This window comes from Ruditapes philippinarum, unplaced genomic scaffold (genome assembly GCF_026571515.1).
Source record: "Ruditapes philippinarum isolate M1 unplaced genomic scaffold, ASM2657151v2 ctg761_1_1_1_1, whole genome shotgun sequence".
Classification (NCBI taxonomy): domain Eukaryota; kingdom Metazoa; phylum Mollusca; class Bivalvia; order Venerida; family Veneridae; genus Ruditapes; species Ruditapes philippinarum.
This window is the reverse complement of record NW_026865114.1, coordinates 79,317-95,403: the sequence shown is the minus strand read 5'-3', so window position 1 is coordinate 95,403 and position 16,087 is coordinate 79,317. Positions and strand designations below refer to the sequence as shown.

The following is a 16,087-nucleotide window of genomic DNA, read 5'->3' as shown; positions in this document are numbered from 1 at the left end:
ATCTTTTTATCCACATGTACTTCCATTACTTTTAGGTATCTCGTTGATCTATAACATTTTTTTGAATAAAATCATTAATACTCCTTGCTTGATACATTTTTACTTTTGTATATTTCCAGGTAAAAGATTTTAATAAATTACACGCTTTTTTTTGAAGTGAGTACGTTTTAAAACAACAATTGAAATAAATAAACTAAAACATCATTATGTGGGGTGTCTTTGGACTTTGGTCTTTGATTTCAAACAAATATTCCAAACCGCTATGCGTTCAAATATGGACAGTGATTTTGATTGTTTTATGTGAGGAAGCTTTCCAGCTTGCTAACGGAACTTCGGTGATTCTACTCAGATACCCGTTCTTGGCGTACATGATGCACGGAATGGCACCCAAGGTTTTCCTTTACCTATACTGAACTATAACTTTAACTGGATCTAAACTTTAATATTGTAATTTTGTATGAATATATAGATGAAACCGGAATAAAACTTTAAACGCTATAATATCTGTACATACATATATCGTTTCTAATTGATGTTACTTTGGATAATGTAACTAGATACCCATGATTTGATTATTGAAATAAAAAACAAAACAAAACAAGTAATAGAAAGAGCATCGAAATACGAGGATATCTGATTTGTATGGGGGAGGGTAAAGCCCCCGCGTATTAATCAGATTGCCGATTCTTTTGATGTGCTTTCTCTTTTGTATCATAATCAAACATAAAAACACGTTCCCTGTTGTCACAATATGAAACCCGGGAAAAAGTAACCAATGAACGAGCATCTGAATATGATATTTCTGTCGCCTTTCCTTTCTCTTCTGTCACAAAAAGTAAACCCCAGCAAAAATGAGCCAATCAATTGGCATGCTCTGGAGTGCCGGTAACTGATACCTGCACTACAGTTAACGCACTGTGCATGTATATGTATACGATTTAACTCTGACACATTTTCAACAGAAAGGTCCCCAAACTATGATACAATATTATATGTAAACTTTATTTTACAATTTCTTTTCATTCTCATTAACAATACCAACTAACATATTTCATGAAAGGTTGTTCAACATATTTTGTAATATCAGAAAAGTTGTTGAGATATAATCAAAGAAAACTAATTTGAGTAATATAAATTGCATTTTTAGAAAGTATTTCCAACTTAATATGATTAAAATTAAATGTAAGTGAAATGTTATATAGAATTGTAGTCTATATCAATTTGCTTGATGTAGTTTATTTGCTACAAACAACGCATGTCAGCTCGCGACCTTGGATATATGGTGGGCATCTTAAAGTGCCACACATAGCATCCACCAAGTACATAACTTTCCCATCTGTATTACCTAGTCCTGGTAATATCTTTTCTGCGTCACCATCCAGGCAAATAAATTCTGAGGCAGACGTATGGTGTTTTCCCCCTGCCACAAGGTACCCGCTATATAAAATATACAAAAAATAGTTATAATGCATGTAAATGATAAAAAAAATACTAAACATGAATTTTCTATTAGACATCTCGATAAAAAATATGTAACATAGTTAATAGCACGAAGCTTCATATATTCTAGCAAAACTATTTATATGTTGTGCATAAGAGGCAATTGAAATTCATTTGCATAGTACCGCTTTTCTCAATCTTAATTCGATTAGATTACGTAAAATATTTATGTCAGTTTGACGTATGCAGGAATTACGAAGTATATCTATAAACATGGAGTTATGGTGTGGGTATGCGTCACCGTCTATCACGTGTTCATATATCATCTTTATGTCATGATAAATATCAATCAACTATTGAAACTTGGCAACCAAATAAGTCGATTTGGTAAGATTAACCGAATCTGACGTAGGTGGCTTTTCTCTGTGCAAAATAGAGGGGATTAGGAGAAACACTTTGATACTTTTAGAAAACTTTAGAAAATACTTTGAAGAAATAATTGTATTTATTAACAGATATCACCATTATATAATTGAAACAGATTTATGTAGTAAAAAATTAGACTAGACTTCGACTTTATTGTCTGAGGACCAGATAATGATAAAGCCGCATTATCAAACAAACCTGTACTCCTTAGTCCAGCCTGGGAAGCATTCGTTTCTACCAGGGATCATCAATACAGAGGAACGCGGAGTTTGGCACACTGAACACGGAGCATCATGGTCATTCAGATCCTTTTTGAAATATTTACTTCCTTTATCTGGATGGAAATCTTTGAACTCATATTCAGCTCCGAAAACCTGCAAATTTGTTGTATAATTATTTGAGATATTTATTATAAAACACATTTGGAAATACGGAGTTCGGCAGGCAGTTATTTTGTTTGTTTATGTTCAATGTTAATATGTTTTGATACAAACCAAAAGTAGATGTAACATCAATTATGTTTTATTTTTTAAATTCAATGCACTTGTGTTGTTTTTATTTGAAACTTTACAACGAACAAACGAAAATTTGGAAGGCTGTGTACAGTTTTCAATGCAATAGTTTATTAAATTACAAATGAAATTTTGAAACAAATAGTTAAATTAATAATTTATCAAACACGCAAAGCTCCTTTGTCCAAATATATATATTTATTATTTAATAAACCTGGGCCCCAGAATCGGCGCCTTCTTCGTATAATCCCCATTGTGGTTCATCTGTCAAACACAGGAAATTACTTGCTCCGCCCGGATGCTTCCACGACGAGCCCGCAGCCTGACCTAAAATATGTCAAAATATTGTTCACAATCAGAAAGGCATAAGGATACTGCTTTTAATAGAATGTTGTTAAGAAATTGATATATAAATACAGTGCGCAATAACAATGTTTCTATAATCTGTTTTTTATAACAATGGGTGATAATTTGACTATGTTAGCAAATGTTTTGTTGAAAGGTACATACTTTATTCTGTATTCAAAGTTATATAACAGACTTGGAAGATACTAATTTTCTGTAATATGACCATAGCGGCCTTACAACGAAACCCACGTTTGTTTTAAAGCGGTATACGCACACAAATTCTAATTTCATATTCTAGCATGTTCTTAATAGGTTGGTATAAACATAAAACCTTTGAAGATTCTGTGTTGATAATTTGTTACACATAGCAGATATTCGAATAAATGCGCAAGACCAACACACCTTACACTCCCGTCTGTTGGTTAAATCATATCTAAATCAGTACAACTTTGTACATAATTTATTGAGATATAGCTCCCAAAAGACCTCTTGGTTTTCGGAGACTCTTGGTCGTCATTTAAAACTCACACATGAGTTATTTAGCACTTGCTTCATCGGTTTAGACTCGATAGACAGAGCAAATAAGTATAGTACGTACATTGTGTCAAATTTTCATAGAATCTACCCTTAGAACGTTTTCAGCTCAAAAAGATATAAGAAATAAAGACATGTTGCTTTATGGTTTGTATCAAAAGGAATATCATTTAATTACACATTAAATTTCATTTCAGAAGCAAATAAATCCTACCTTTATATGCTAATTTATTGTCCGATGGACAGGTAGTTCTCCCCCAGCGTACGTAATTTGCACCAAAGACTGTAATGATAATGTATACGATTTATAAGAATTACATTCAATGCCTTAATAGAACCATACATGCAAATTTTAATCATGCAGATTTTAGACATTGTGATGATAATTGCTGATCTAAGCATATAAAAGATTCAAGGTCAATTCAGTCCGCTGAAAAATACATTATGAGCTTTTTTAAAATAAGTATAAATAAAACATGACAAAACACTTAAGATTGCTGGACTCAATTATCCCGAAGAACGAGAAAAATATTACAACACTAAAGTGAATTGGGGGCAACATATCACGGCTGCAACAGGGCACTATACACCTGATGTTTTGATGTATAAATATCTTGTAAAAAGTGATTAAAAAAGGATAAAAAACTGCAAATTGCAGACACTGTAAAATTGAGTCTGTATATGAGGGGTAATGAAAAGTGCAACAGTCCTCACTCCCCTAGCACCGGCTTGAGAGGTACTCAATTCTCAACACTTAAAAGAGCTGGACTCAATGACACCGACATTAAAATAAGAGTTGAACTTTGCTTTTAACTTGGTGTTGAATCAAAATTAATATGAATAGAGAAATAACATTAACTTTAATAAAATCATTGCAAATCGTGTTATGCTTTATTATATAAAATTGTAAATGACATTTTAGTCAATTTGCAAGCAATTTTAACAAGTGCTCTGTTTCAATTTACTGAGTCTGTCAGCTATTTTCTACGAGTACATTACACAAAAAAGTTATACATTTTATTCCACCAGTAAAACTGGATAGTTATCATGCGAACTACATATATTGTCCTCGTCCAATTGATAAAAGTGAGAAGAATCACATAACAGTACATATCCGGTAAAGTTTTTATGACAGAACGTTGACGTCCCTATAATAATTTATTCAGAGTGTTTCGTACACGAAATAATTTAATATCTTATCAGAGGTATTGAATGCAAATATAACTAACCTGTCTGAGATTTTAAACTTTCTAAATGTGACGCCAAGTCCTGTAATGCGGCCTCAGTGCTTGTCCCCAACTTGTTCAATTGTAATAATATATCTAGAAGTTGTTGCGTTATTTTCAAAGGATCATCTGCAACTGCTGGTAAAATTAACATAACAATACCGAAAACTGCAAAGTAGAAAGATGGTCGGATCATCTCGAACAGTATTTGCAGAAGATGTTCAGCAAACTATGAAATTCAGGGAGGACAGTTGAACAAAGAAGACGGAATTAAGTTGTGCATTTTATTACGTTTGGAGACTTTAGGATAGGGCAATATGTGACAAAGTTATTTCATAATCTTAAGCCATTGCACAGTCTTATCATTGCTGATTATTATTTTATTGCGGAAAGCCGCTTTAGTTGTAACAGATTCTCCAGAGACTAGTTATCTTAAACGAAAAAAAGCCAGATAACTTACTCTGATTTGCTTCCACTGCGCAATACACATACAATGATATCCATAAATACCTTTCTTATACACTTCTTTTAATAAGCAATTTGGTCAGTTTAGAAATAGTTATACATTTCTGAGATAATGTTTTTAACCAGTTGAGTGTAATTTCTATAGACTATTTAATGCATCATCTTTTAATTTCTATAAAATAAATAACAGGCCATTTATTCACAGTTTCATAAATTATCGTAAATTCACACTGTTTAAAAAATGTTCATTCAGGTAAGCCTGTATTTCATTACAATTGTATGCATCTTAAGCATGAACAAAATACTGACATGTCCCAAATAAGCATTTGAAAAATTTGCACAAAATTATAGTTTTCACTCTTCATGATCACTCTTTATGAGGCCAGACTGGGGTGTTAATATAAAAAGATTTAATCGCATAGCCGATGTATCGCATTCTACTCAAAGATTACAACTTGGGAATAAAGGAAAAGAGAATTAAGTTCAAAACACATACAAGCGTGTGTTAGTGAAAACGAGTTGACATGAAAATGACCATACTGGATCGAAGATTTTTATTAATTTACCGTATTAAATGTCTATGTGTTACAAAATGTTTAAACTACTACATGTCTTTTCTATAATTGTTTTTCGCCCCGGCAACAGTTGCAAATAGGTAGTAGCTTATGCCAAAAAGCCCACAAACAAAGCGAAACATTTGATTGTGGGCTTGCGCCATAGCGGACTACCACAGCTCTAATTTAAGCTTTAACCAGCCATGGACGTGAATATGTTCAGAGCTCCTGATATTTTATTCTAAAAAAATGTTTACGTAAGTCTGACAGATGTGTGCCATCTGGCCTAAACAACAAAGAGTACTCTGTAATTTCAGGGTAATGGACGTATTAACCCCGAGTTCCATAACAAATGTACTGGTACAACTATTTGCACGCATGCTGGTTTCATTTGCAGTTTTATTACATTGCACATATCTCAATGACTTTCTTGGTAATATCTGGGACCAAATAATTTTCGTTTTCGACATTATTTTAAGTAAAGTCCCTGTTATAAAAAAAAGTTGTTTTCTATGTCCCATATGATTTCACTTGAAGGCAGTTTTCCTAAAACGTTCCCGCCACAGTGTAAAATAAAATGTAGCGCATTAATAAACTCAATCAGTTTTGAGTTAGAAACTGTCATGCCCCCCTTGATATTCCCATATAACATTATGACCTAGAGATTGCAGTCACAAGTGAGCATCTTCACTTCTGCGACATGCTGTTTGAAAGGCTTCCCTAATAATTGAAGAGCCTTTAGTCAATGCATCTAACATTTTACTGTGTGATATAGGTTTTATTATATATTCAGTTTAGTGTACAGTCACATGCCATTTGATTTATATCGAGTATTATATCAAAACAATGTGAATATATTTTACTTGTTGTGTAAGTGAACTGCGTGTTATTCATAATTCTAACATATACACAGAGAAATGGAAAAACGGTGTTAAACTGCCAATGGACTACATATATGTGCGGCTGTTATTTTTCTTCCCTCGATAATAAAACTTACAAAGCCTTTTTAAGGCAACAATAATAGCGCATTTTTATTGATATTGTCCGTTTCTTACAATGTTTTTTTTTCTTCATAAAATATTAAAGTCATATCACACATACGCTAATGCCACAGGTTTAATCCTCATCATAAAATTTGACAATTCGGCGCCAATTCCAAAGCAGCGCAACGACGTCATCCTATATATTAAACTCATTCATAAAGACGCCAAAATGACGTCTTTTGGAACTGCAACTGACAAGAATGATTATCGAGGACTGATGTTAACACAATATAATTAAGTCTGTGGGTCTACTTGGGTCTGTTGCCCGTTCTTGGCTTACATAATGCACGGAGGGGCACCCGAGGTCTTCCTTAGCCAGTTAAGCATCTATACTGAACTATTTTTTACACTGTATCTTATCTTTGATTATTGTAATTTTGTATGTACATGTATACATATATGAGAAAGAGATTAAACTATAAATGTTGATGATAGTACATACATGTGTATTATTTCAAATTGATGTTTCCTTGGATAATTTAACTATATACCCATGATTTTTGAAATAACAAACAGAAACGGTATTATATATAGACTTACTTTATTTTACAATGTGTGCACATGAGCAATAAACAATAACATGTTTTATGAAAGGTTGTTCAACATATTTTGAAATATCAAGACCATTCCACTTGAAAAGTTGTTGAGATATAATAAAAAAATCCAATTTGAGTTAAATTTATTGTATTTTTAGAAAGTATTTTCAGCACAACTTGATATGACTAAAATAAAATGCAAGTGAAATGCTATATAAAATTGTAGTCTATATCAATTTGCTTGATGTAGTTTATTTGCTACAAACAACGCATGTCAGCTCGCGACCTTGGATATATGGAGGGCATCTTAAAGTGCCACACACAGCATCCACCAAGTACATAACTTTCCCATCTGTATTACCTAGTTCTGGTGATATATTTTCTGCTTCACCGTCCAGGCATATATACTCTGTGGCGGCTCTATGTTGTCCAGCCCCTGCCACAAGGTACCCGCTATATAAAATATACATTAAATAGTGATAATGCATGTAAATGATTTTAAAAAATAAATGAACATAAATTTTGTATTAACATCTGAATAAATATGTTAATTCTAGATAATTATTAATAGATGTATGTAAAAGCGATATAAGCTACATTTTCAAACAAACCTGTACTCCTTAGTCCAGCCTGGGAAGCATTCCTGTCTACCAGGGATCATTAATACAGAGGAACGCGGAGTTTGGCACACTGAACACGGAGCATCATGGTCATTCAGATCCTGATTGAAATATTCACTTCCTTTATCAGGATGAAAATCTTTAAACTCATATTCAGCTCCGTAAACCTGCAAATTTGGTTTATAATTGTTGGAGATATTTTGTTATAAAATACATTTTAGAATTCGAAGTACGACAGTTTTTTTGTTTGTTTATGTACAAAGTAAATTTGTTTTGATATAAACCCAAAATAGATGCAACATCAATCATGTTTTATCCTTAAAATCAAATACACTTGTTTTATTTAGTTTTAAAATTTACAAACATAATATAATTATATTTATTATTTAAGAAACCTGAGCCCCAGAATTGACGCCTTCTTCGTATAATCCCCACTGTGGCTCATTTGTCAAGCACAGGAAATTGCTTGCCGCGCCCGGTGACTGCCAGTCCGAGCCTGCAGCCTGACCTAAAAATGCCAAAATGTTTTTCATTTAAATATGTAAGGAGAAAAAAATTAAGGATACGGCTTTAAATAGTGTATTGTTTAGAAATTGATATTGAATTACTGTGCGCAATTATAATGTTTTTATCATAATTTTATAACTATTTTGGTTGATATGTTGACTTTGTAAGCAAGTGTTTTGCATAATGACTTAAATTGGAGAGTAATATATTCTGTATCCGAAGTTATGAAAACAGACAAGACTTCAATGATAATAATCTATATATGCCATGCTGTAATGTGGCCATAGAGACCTTACTCGCAACTCAGTGATAACACTCCCGGTAAGAAAGTGAACGATAATGAAACATTCGACCGATGCGCAGAAGAATACCTTACACCGATAGCCAATTTTAGTTTATGGTGGCATACGTACACAAATTCTAATTTTTATTTATAGAATTAACTTCTAGCATATTTGCTAGTAGGTTATAAACATTAAACGTTTAAAGTTTCTGTATTGATGAATGTTTACTAAGACCAGATATTTGAATAAATGCCCCAGACCAAAACATCCCTCAATCCTGACTGTTTAAAACAGTACATTTTTGTTCATGATTAGTAAAGATATACCTCGAAAGAGCTTTTTTTTCCGCCATTTGAAATTAACTCATGGAATATTTAGCACTTGTTTTATTGGTTTAGACTCGAAATAATGTGTTAATACGTAAAGTGTATGTAAGTGCAACGTGTCATAAAATGTGTTAAGCTCACTATGATTTAAATGATGTCCTTTTGTATGTGAAGTAATATCATTCATACACATATGAAATTTCATTTCAGAAACAAATAAATCTTACCTGTATATAGTACTTCATTATCTGATGGACAGGTAGTTCTCCCCCAACGAACGTAATTTGCACCAAGAACTGTAATGATAATGAGTACAATTTAAAAAAAAAGTATAAAGTTAACATGTTTTATTGCATACATTATTTAATCAGACATTGTATAAACATTTTTACAACCATACTGTCATAATTTTGACGGAAACACTAAGGGCTCATTAAATCAGGGCTCAGTAAATCTCCAAAAAATATATTCAATGTCATAATAGAGTCATGCAATCGACATGAATAAAAAATCTCAGTTAAAATAATTTGAATTTACCAGTATAAATAACTTTAGAATAAGATCGGGTGTAATTTTAAGTACCGAAGTAGCGAGATTAAATATGACAACAACAAATCTTCATCTATACAACAATTGCATGCTTATTGAAATTAAAACAGGGACAATTTTCAATTGTCTCTATCCCTGAAATAAATAAATAAATAAACAAATAAATAAATAAATTAATTAATTATTAATACTTTGGTGCTTTGACAGCCGAAACGAAAGTATTGAATGAAAATATGACTAACCTTTTTTGTCCAGAAATTGTTGCGTTGATAATAGACAAGAATCCTCCGCAACTGCATGTAAAATAAACATGACAAAACCGAAAACGGTAAAGTATAAAGATGGTCGCACCATTTCGAACGATATTTGCAGTTGATGTGCAGCAAACTATGTGAATTCACTGTAGATACTTGACGGTAAAGAGATGCACCTTTATATAATAGTCGGCAACTTCGGATTGCAATATGTGACAAAGTAATTTTACAATATTATCATTGTTGATTGTATTATCTTTTTACTATCTTCTTTAGATGAACACCAATACAGTGTACTTTGTGTTCTTTTTATTTTCCGAAGGCTTTTAGAATTAATCATTTATGTAAATGAAGACAGTGAGGTGTGCAGGGGGTTCTTGCAATGAAATAATTCCTTGATTGAATACGATTTATTTAAAGCTGCATGCCTCCAGATAAGCTCAACTATTTCAAGAAAATTAAATCTTGAAAAAATACTAGGATTTCAGGAAAAGTGTAATAATTACGTTTCAAGTAATAATTCACATGTTATGTTCGATAAAAGACTGATTTTGCAGTATTCATCACAATATTTCTAATGCGTTACTAACACAGCGAGGCCTATTTTTCCTTATTCTTATCTCCTTTTTTTGTAATTTGCAAAGATTGCAAGTGTTGTTTGCAATGTGTAAATATTTTTCGTTGTTCACTTCACAAAATTGTATTATACTTTTATGTACACTTTAAAATTTTGATGAAAATTAGCATGAATCTGGAGGCATGTTGCTTTAAATCAATATATACTCACGTATCAGTGAAAAGTGTTTTGAAAAAGTGAAATCCTCCAAGAGCAATGAAAGAAAAAAAAAATAAATTGGTGAAAATTGCAGATTCGGTTTGAATTAACTAGTTCATAACGGATAATAGTAAAGTTTAACAAACATTTTGTTCAATCACGCCGTCTTAATCAGTTACCAATTTTCAAAAATATACCGATTGAAAAAAATGACTAGAAGCTTCATTCTTTTCTATATGTCTTAGTGAGTTTCTCCCTGACAATGCTGAAAAATATCTAAGCAATCAAATTCTTTTTAACATAAACTTTAAACAGTAGATATACATAAAGGTAACCTTTTACGTTTTTATCTAGTGTTAAAGGTTCTATGAACTCTTCCGTATTAGATTTGTTGTGAAAGTTTTTTTTTATAATAAATCTAATCAGGCAAGCCACACAAACACGAACATTTAGTAATTAAATTTAATTGAAGACGTTTCGGCTATATGCCTTCATCAGTGCAAAACCTTTTTTTTATATAATTTATCGTAATTATTATATTTCTGTTTTAGTTCTGCTGAAGACGGTGCATGGGAGAGGCTGGTACAAGTGTGGTTGATGGCACATATAACTGTCATCTATTTACAACCTAAATGAAACATATTCAGAAACATATTCATTTCTACCAAATTGACCAAACTGTAAAGTTTCTTATATGATTTATTCTATTGGTTTCATATGATTTAAATGTTTTAGTAGCTTAACTGTAAAGTTGGTATTGTTAAGACTACTCGTCACACACGCCTCTTCATTTCACGAATAAATTTTTAAAAAAAGACACTTTCATCTGAAATTGATATGTGACAAAGCTAGAACGATCTGTCATACAAACATGCTATACGATAACAACATGTGTTTCATCACAAAAGAACAAAGCTCTCTGCTTTTGTAATGTTATCATTCTCTGTGGACAGAAAATTTTACACAACAGTAATATTGTGTTACTAATGTTGTTATTTCTCCTACTTGTGATTCATAGGCTAGCTTTTATTGATGTTGCTAGTAAGTCTCATTTATAGATTTATTAATTTTTTAATTTGTGTTAAAAAGACTGAGTAAAGAATATTGAAAATTGTTTCATTTTTGCTGAGATATTAATTTTATAACATATATATTTTCAAATATCAAGGGAGCAACGCTTACCGTGTATTTTACTACAAATTCTCTAAAGCATTGGTAATGCCAACATTATATGTTCAAATTTTCCATTTACATAAGTGTGGTCAAAATAAAGCACATTTGCCGTACTTTTGTTAAAAAGAAGTCAAGCTAGACTATCCGAAATACGAGAACAAAATATATTTCTTCACAAAACAAATGTATTTAAATAAAAATATATTACAAAAAATTAAAAAAGATATAATCTTTGAAATATATTCCAGATCATTCAGTAATCGTAATGCCTGAAATCAGATTGTTTGATTGATTGTTTCCTCTTATATTTTCTTACAATTTCTACTTGATTCAGACATAAGTTCTCTTTTTGTTGATTGCTTTTATTAAAAGCAGCAAGCCTCCAGATTTCTGCTAATTTTCACGAAAATTTTGAAAAGTATCAAAAGCAAAAACAATCGAAATGATTTACATATTGCAAACGGCACTTACAATCCATGTCATTCACCAAAAAGAGGTCAAAATATGCAAACAAGCTCTTACTGCGTTACTAACGCAGTAAAAATATGATGAAAAACACTTAAAACTCCGTCATGCATGGCACATTACATGGAAATTATTACTTTTATCTTGAATCTTTTTACATTTCTTAAAACTGCAGTACGTTTTTCTGAAGTTTGATATTCTTGAAATATTATATCTCATTTGGAGAAATGCATCTTTAACATTTTCTTAGAGGTTTTGAATTGCCGTCTTGAGGTTTTCATCCTAAGATTATACAGAAAAGCTTTCATTTTTATTTTATATATCAATAGCTTTTGTATTTATTGGTTCCTGTCTTAATTTCCAAAACTTACTTATTTGTTACTTACCTGACAAAGTACAGTAATAGTGTATTTTAAATATCATTTTGTTTATATTTTGCTATTTTAATGACAAACAATTTAACATTCAGTGTTACTTTCTTCAGGTGAAAAGCATCTCATATGATTTAAAACCATTTTGTGAACGTTTTAAACTATTGTTTGCTTATTCTTAAGAAGAAGAAGGCGCATTCAATATCTATTACAAAGATTTCTAACACGAAACTAGTCTTTGGTCATTTTATTTTTCAATCTAATATTATACACGATGAATCTATGACATCTAGTCAAAGTGCGGAGAATATCACATTGATATAAAAAAGAAATTTGATAGATACAAAACCATTTTTGTTGACAGCAAAAGTGAAATAAAACAAAAGATCCAAACAATGGCAAATATGAACAGTTAATGTTTATAGTTAATGACAACTGGCAAAGATGTTTATTTGTCTGCCTATGTCTGTGAAGAAAGGAAATTTGGAAAAAATATAAGAATTTATGATAATTAAAATTGTCAAAAAATCTTCCTATTTTATGATTTAATGAAACGTTCAAATTCCCAGTTTCCTTTTCTTTTTAAAATATATTTGTTCATAGTATTTCATCTTTATCAAAATTAATACTAACGATCTTGACATGTTGAAGTATAAGCTAAAGTAACTTTATGGTTTATTGCCCTTCACTATTTTGTAATATGCATGCTTTTATGGCTGTTTTGTTTTAAAAATTATTTTACACTATCATAAAAAATTAAATAATGATTAAACAATTAAAATTAGGATCTAAATGATTTTTCTTTTTCTCAGTTACTAGTATCACATCTGCACATGGCAGGATCCAAATATGGCATTCCACATCTATATCTGCTACTGAAGCCTCTTCAAAGAATTTTATTGTTAAGAAAGTATCATTGGTGAGGCAATCTTGAATTAGTTACGCATACAGTCTGTATGCCAATGTTTTTTCTTCTTCTTAAAATGTAGGACGAGTGGTTGAAAGGACTAATAGTGTTTTACAGGTATTAATCAAATCTTATAATTTGTCAACAAATAACTGTCAACTTGTATAATCAAATCTTATCTAAAGTTTAGATAAAGATTCAAGAGAGATTTAAGGTTTTACACAAAATATATGAAACAGACATATCTAAAGGACTATTTGACAGAACCCAAACATTTAAAAATGATAAGCTTGTAAAAGCTGGCACATGTAGAACATTTATATTTGAATTTAATTTCTTCAATTTCTAATAAAGGCAGACAAGGCGTGTGGTGCTTTTAAAATTTTTTATAAAAATTGGAATAGCACATTTGATCAGACGGGAAGCCAAAGTTTTAAAACTTTTAAATCTCAACTTTAAAATTTCAGTTCTTTCTGTAGGGAAACCCGAAACCTGGCGGCCCACACCAAAAACAATCAGAAAAAAAGGTTAAAAATCTTTTGTCAAAAAAACTCCCTTTCAGAAAATCATCTAAACCGAGGGCCGGAAGAAGATTTTTTAAGACCGGGGTTTGGAGAAAGGACAAAAAAAAAGGGACATTCATCATTCCCATCAAAAAAAGGGGAAAGGGCAATGGTTTTGTATATTGTGCTTTGGGAATTTTACGTATATGACGAGGTCAAAACTTTTTCCCGCCAGGCAAAAAGGGAAATCTAAAAAGGGCAAAAAAAAAAAAAAGGGGAAGGAAAATTGCATTTAAATTTGGGAATATTTTAACCCTTTACATCAATTTGCTTAAAATAAAATATTTAGGGCTTTACCAAAAAAAAACGGGCTGAAGGGAAAAAGGGGCAAAATGGCGTCATATTTAAAGGCTCTATGAAAAGGGAAGGTTTTATGAAATTTTAAATACGGAAATTAGTACCCTACCGGTTTAACCGGATGGGACTATAGGTTTACCCTCCGTCCGTCTGTCTGTCCGTCCGTATGTTCGTCCGTAAAAATTGGATAAAGTAAGAGGACTGAATAAATTTTATAAAACTACAAAAATGGGTAGATGGCAGTCTGATTTTATGCACATTTGTTTCTTCTAATGTTGAAATGTTTTGTTGTTAAGATAACAGATAGACATCAAATATGACAAATATTACAATATAAGTAAAAAAGTACTGCAAATATTTTTATGAAACTTAAAATATTTCTAGATGGCAGAATGAAAATTATGCATGGCAAGGTTCATAACATTAGCACAATAATTATATGATTTTTGAATTTTCTGTTTTTAAAACTTCTTTATTTCTTAATGTATCTACTTGAAACTTTAAATATATGTTTCTTATCATCACCCACATCACATGTGACAAGGTTCTTAATTCTAGCACCTTTATTATCAGAATTTTCATCCTTGAGAAAATTCAATATTCTAGATTGACTATTTCCAGAATTATGTCCCGTTTGAACGAAAAAAAAAATCTAGAAATTATATTTTTTTCTTCATTTCGTACATCCCTGTTATATGATAAGGTATATGAATATAATGTCCACATTACCAGAATTGTCTACCCCGAAAACTTTGAAGTTCCCGCTTTCGTATTTATAATGGATTTACTTCAAATTTTGAACATATGTTCATTATTAACACCTACATCATGTTATTAGATTTAAAGGTCTAGTGCATGGGTTTCAATTATTTTCATTTTGAACTGGGCATTTATTTGAAAAGTGTTAAATGATTTTTATTTTCCCTTTTGTAACTATAATGGTATTTATTTTCAAATTGTTATATCTTTCACTTTTCTTCTTGGTTACTCTTTATGGTATCTACGTAAGACATAATAAAATTGTTCTTTTTTCACCACTCACATTAAGTATGACGGTGTTCATTAAGTCAAACATATTTTCTTTATTAAGCATGGAAACTTATCACATTGCTATGATACACACAAATTAATTACTCAAAAGATTAAAGTTCATTCATGTCTTCCATATCGGTATTATTAAATGGCCTTGACTTTTGAGAATGTAACTGGTGTTCTAACCGGTAGAGGTTTTTGTACTGCTTGAAATACTTTGATTATTCCTTGTTTTACTTGAATTAGACATTTCTCATGATATAAGAGGTTAACCAATTCAAAATGTATTGTATGCAAGTCTTTGCTGTCAAGGTTCTGTTTAGTCTGTAAGCATCTTTCATATTAAGTAAAATTAATCTGTAACTTCTGTTTTATATTTTGACCTCAAAAATAGCATTGCCTTACTCTTAAACTGTCCAAATGTATTTATATCAGGTAAAAACTTGAAATGAATATTGCCATTCATTGTTTTCTTTTCAGATGCAAGATAGCTGTTACAATGAGGGCCCTTGTTGTCCAGGTTCAGTGTAGTCTCTAATTCAAAATGCTCACCGGGGATAGAAGTTGCTGCGCAGATAGTTAATGGTATGAACTTGTAAAAATAACGAAAACAACGCTTTCAATTTTTTAAATATTCATTTATAACAAGTAAAAGTACTATATGATTGTCCTTTCCAAATAAGGTTCACTTTAGAAATAGAAATAGGTAGTTATTTGTATTATGTAAAGAGGGTATAGTTCTTCAATACTTACAGGAAAAAATGGGTAATTCTAGATCTGTTGAAATGTAAGTTTTTCGATTTCGACATTGAAGTTTATTATACATGTATATTGCAATATTAAGTACGCATAGGTCGTTACAAGCTTGTATTTGAGCTAA

The 16,087-nt window shown here is 31.2% G+C and overlaps 2 protein-coding genes across 2 annotated transcripts; both read right to left on the bottom strand.

Annotated features, from left to right (window-relative positions):
* Window positions 1-1,138: 1,138 nt before the first annotated feature.
* Window positions 1,139-4,769, bottom strand: LOC132727889 (uncharacterized). The gene is made up of 5 exons (XM_060713484.1): window positions 4,490-4,769; window positions 3,475-3,543; window positions 2,593-2,705; window positions 2,065-2,240; window positions 1,139-1,437 (listed from the first exon to the last, which is right to left on the bottom strand). Exons 1-5 carry the CDS (start codon window positions 4,680-4,682, stop codon window positions 1,236-1,238), a joined length of 753 nt encoding a protein of 250 aa, XP_060569467.1. The 5' UTR covers window positions 4,683-4,769; the 3' UTR covers window positions 1,139-1,235.
* A 2,305-nt stretch (window positions 4,770-7,074) lies between these two features.
* Window positions 7,075-9,777, bottom strand: LOC132727890 (uncharacterized). The gene is made up of 5 exons (XM_060713485.1): window positions 9,613-9,777; window positions 9,049-9,117; window positions 8,100-8,212; window positions 7,696-7,871; window positions 7,075-7,537 (listed from the first exon to the last, which is right to left on the bottom strand). The coding sequence occupies exons 1-5, from the start codon at window positions 9,722-9,724 to the stop codon at window positions 7,336-7,338; spliced, it is 672 nt and encodes a 223-aa protein (XP_060569468.1). The 5' UTR covers window positions 9,725-9,777; the 3' UTR covers window positions 7,075-7,335.
* Between the last annotated feature and the right edge of the window lie 6,310 nt (window positions 9,778-16,087).

Bases quoted from the DNA above. Each gene is read 5' to 3' on its own strand.
- LOC132727890 (XM_060713485.1), bottom strand. From the start codon at position 9,724: ATGGTGCGACCATCTTTATACTTTACCGTTTTCGGTTTTGTCATGTTT. The intron at 7,872-8,099 runs GTTTCTTAAATA...CCAAATTTGCAG, and splicing joins GCGTCAATTCTGGGGCTCAG to GTTTACGGAGCTGAATATGA. The intron at 7,538-7,695 runs GTTTGTTTGAAA...TATTTTATATAG, and splicing joins GGCTGGACTAAGGAGTACAG to CGGGTACCTTGTGGCAGGGG.
- LOC132727889 (XM_060713484.1), bottom strand. From the start codon at position 4,682: ATGATCCGACCATCTTTCTACTTTGCAGTTTTCGGTATTGTTATGTTA. The intron at 2,241-2,592 runs GTTTATTAAATA...ACAAATTTGCAG, and splicing joins GCGCCGATTCTGGGGCCCAG to GTTTTCGGAGCTGAATATGA. The intron at 1,438-2,064 runs GTTTGTTTGATA...TATTTTATATAG, and splicing joins GGCTGGACTAAGGAGTACAG to CGGGTACCTTGTGGCAGGGG.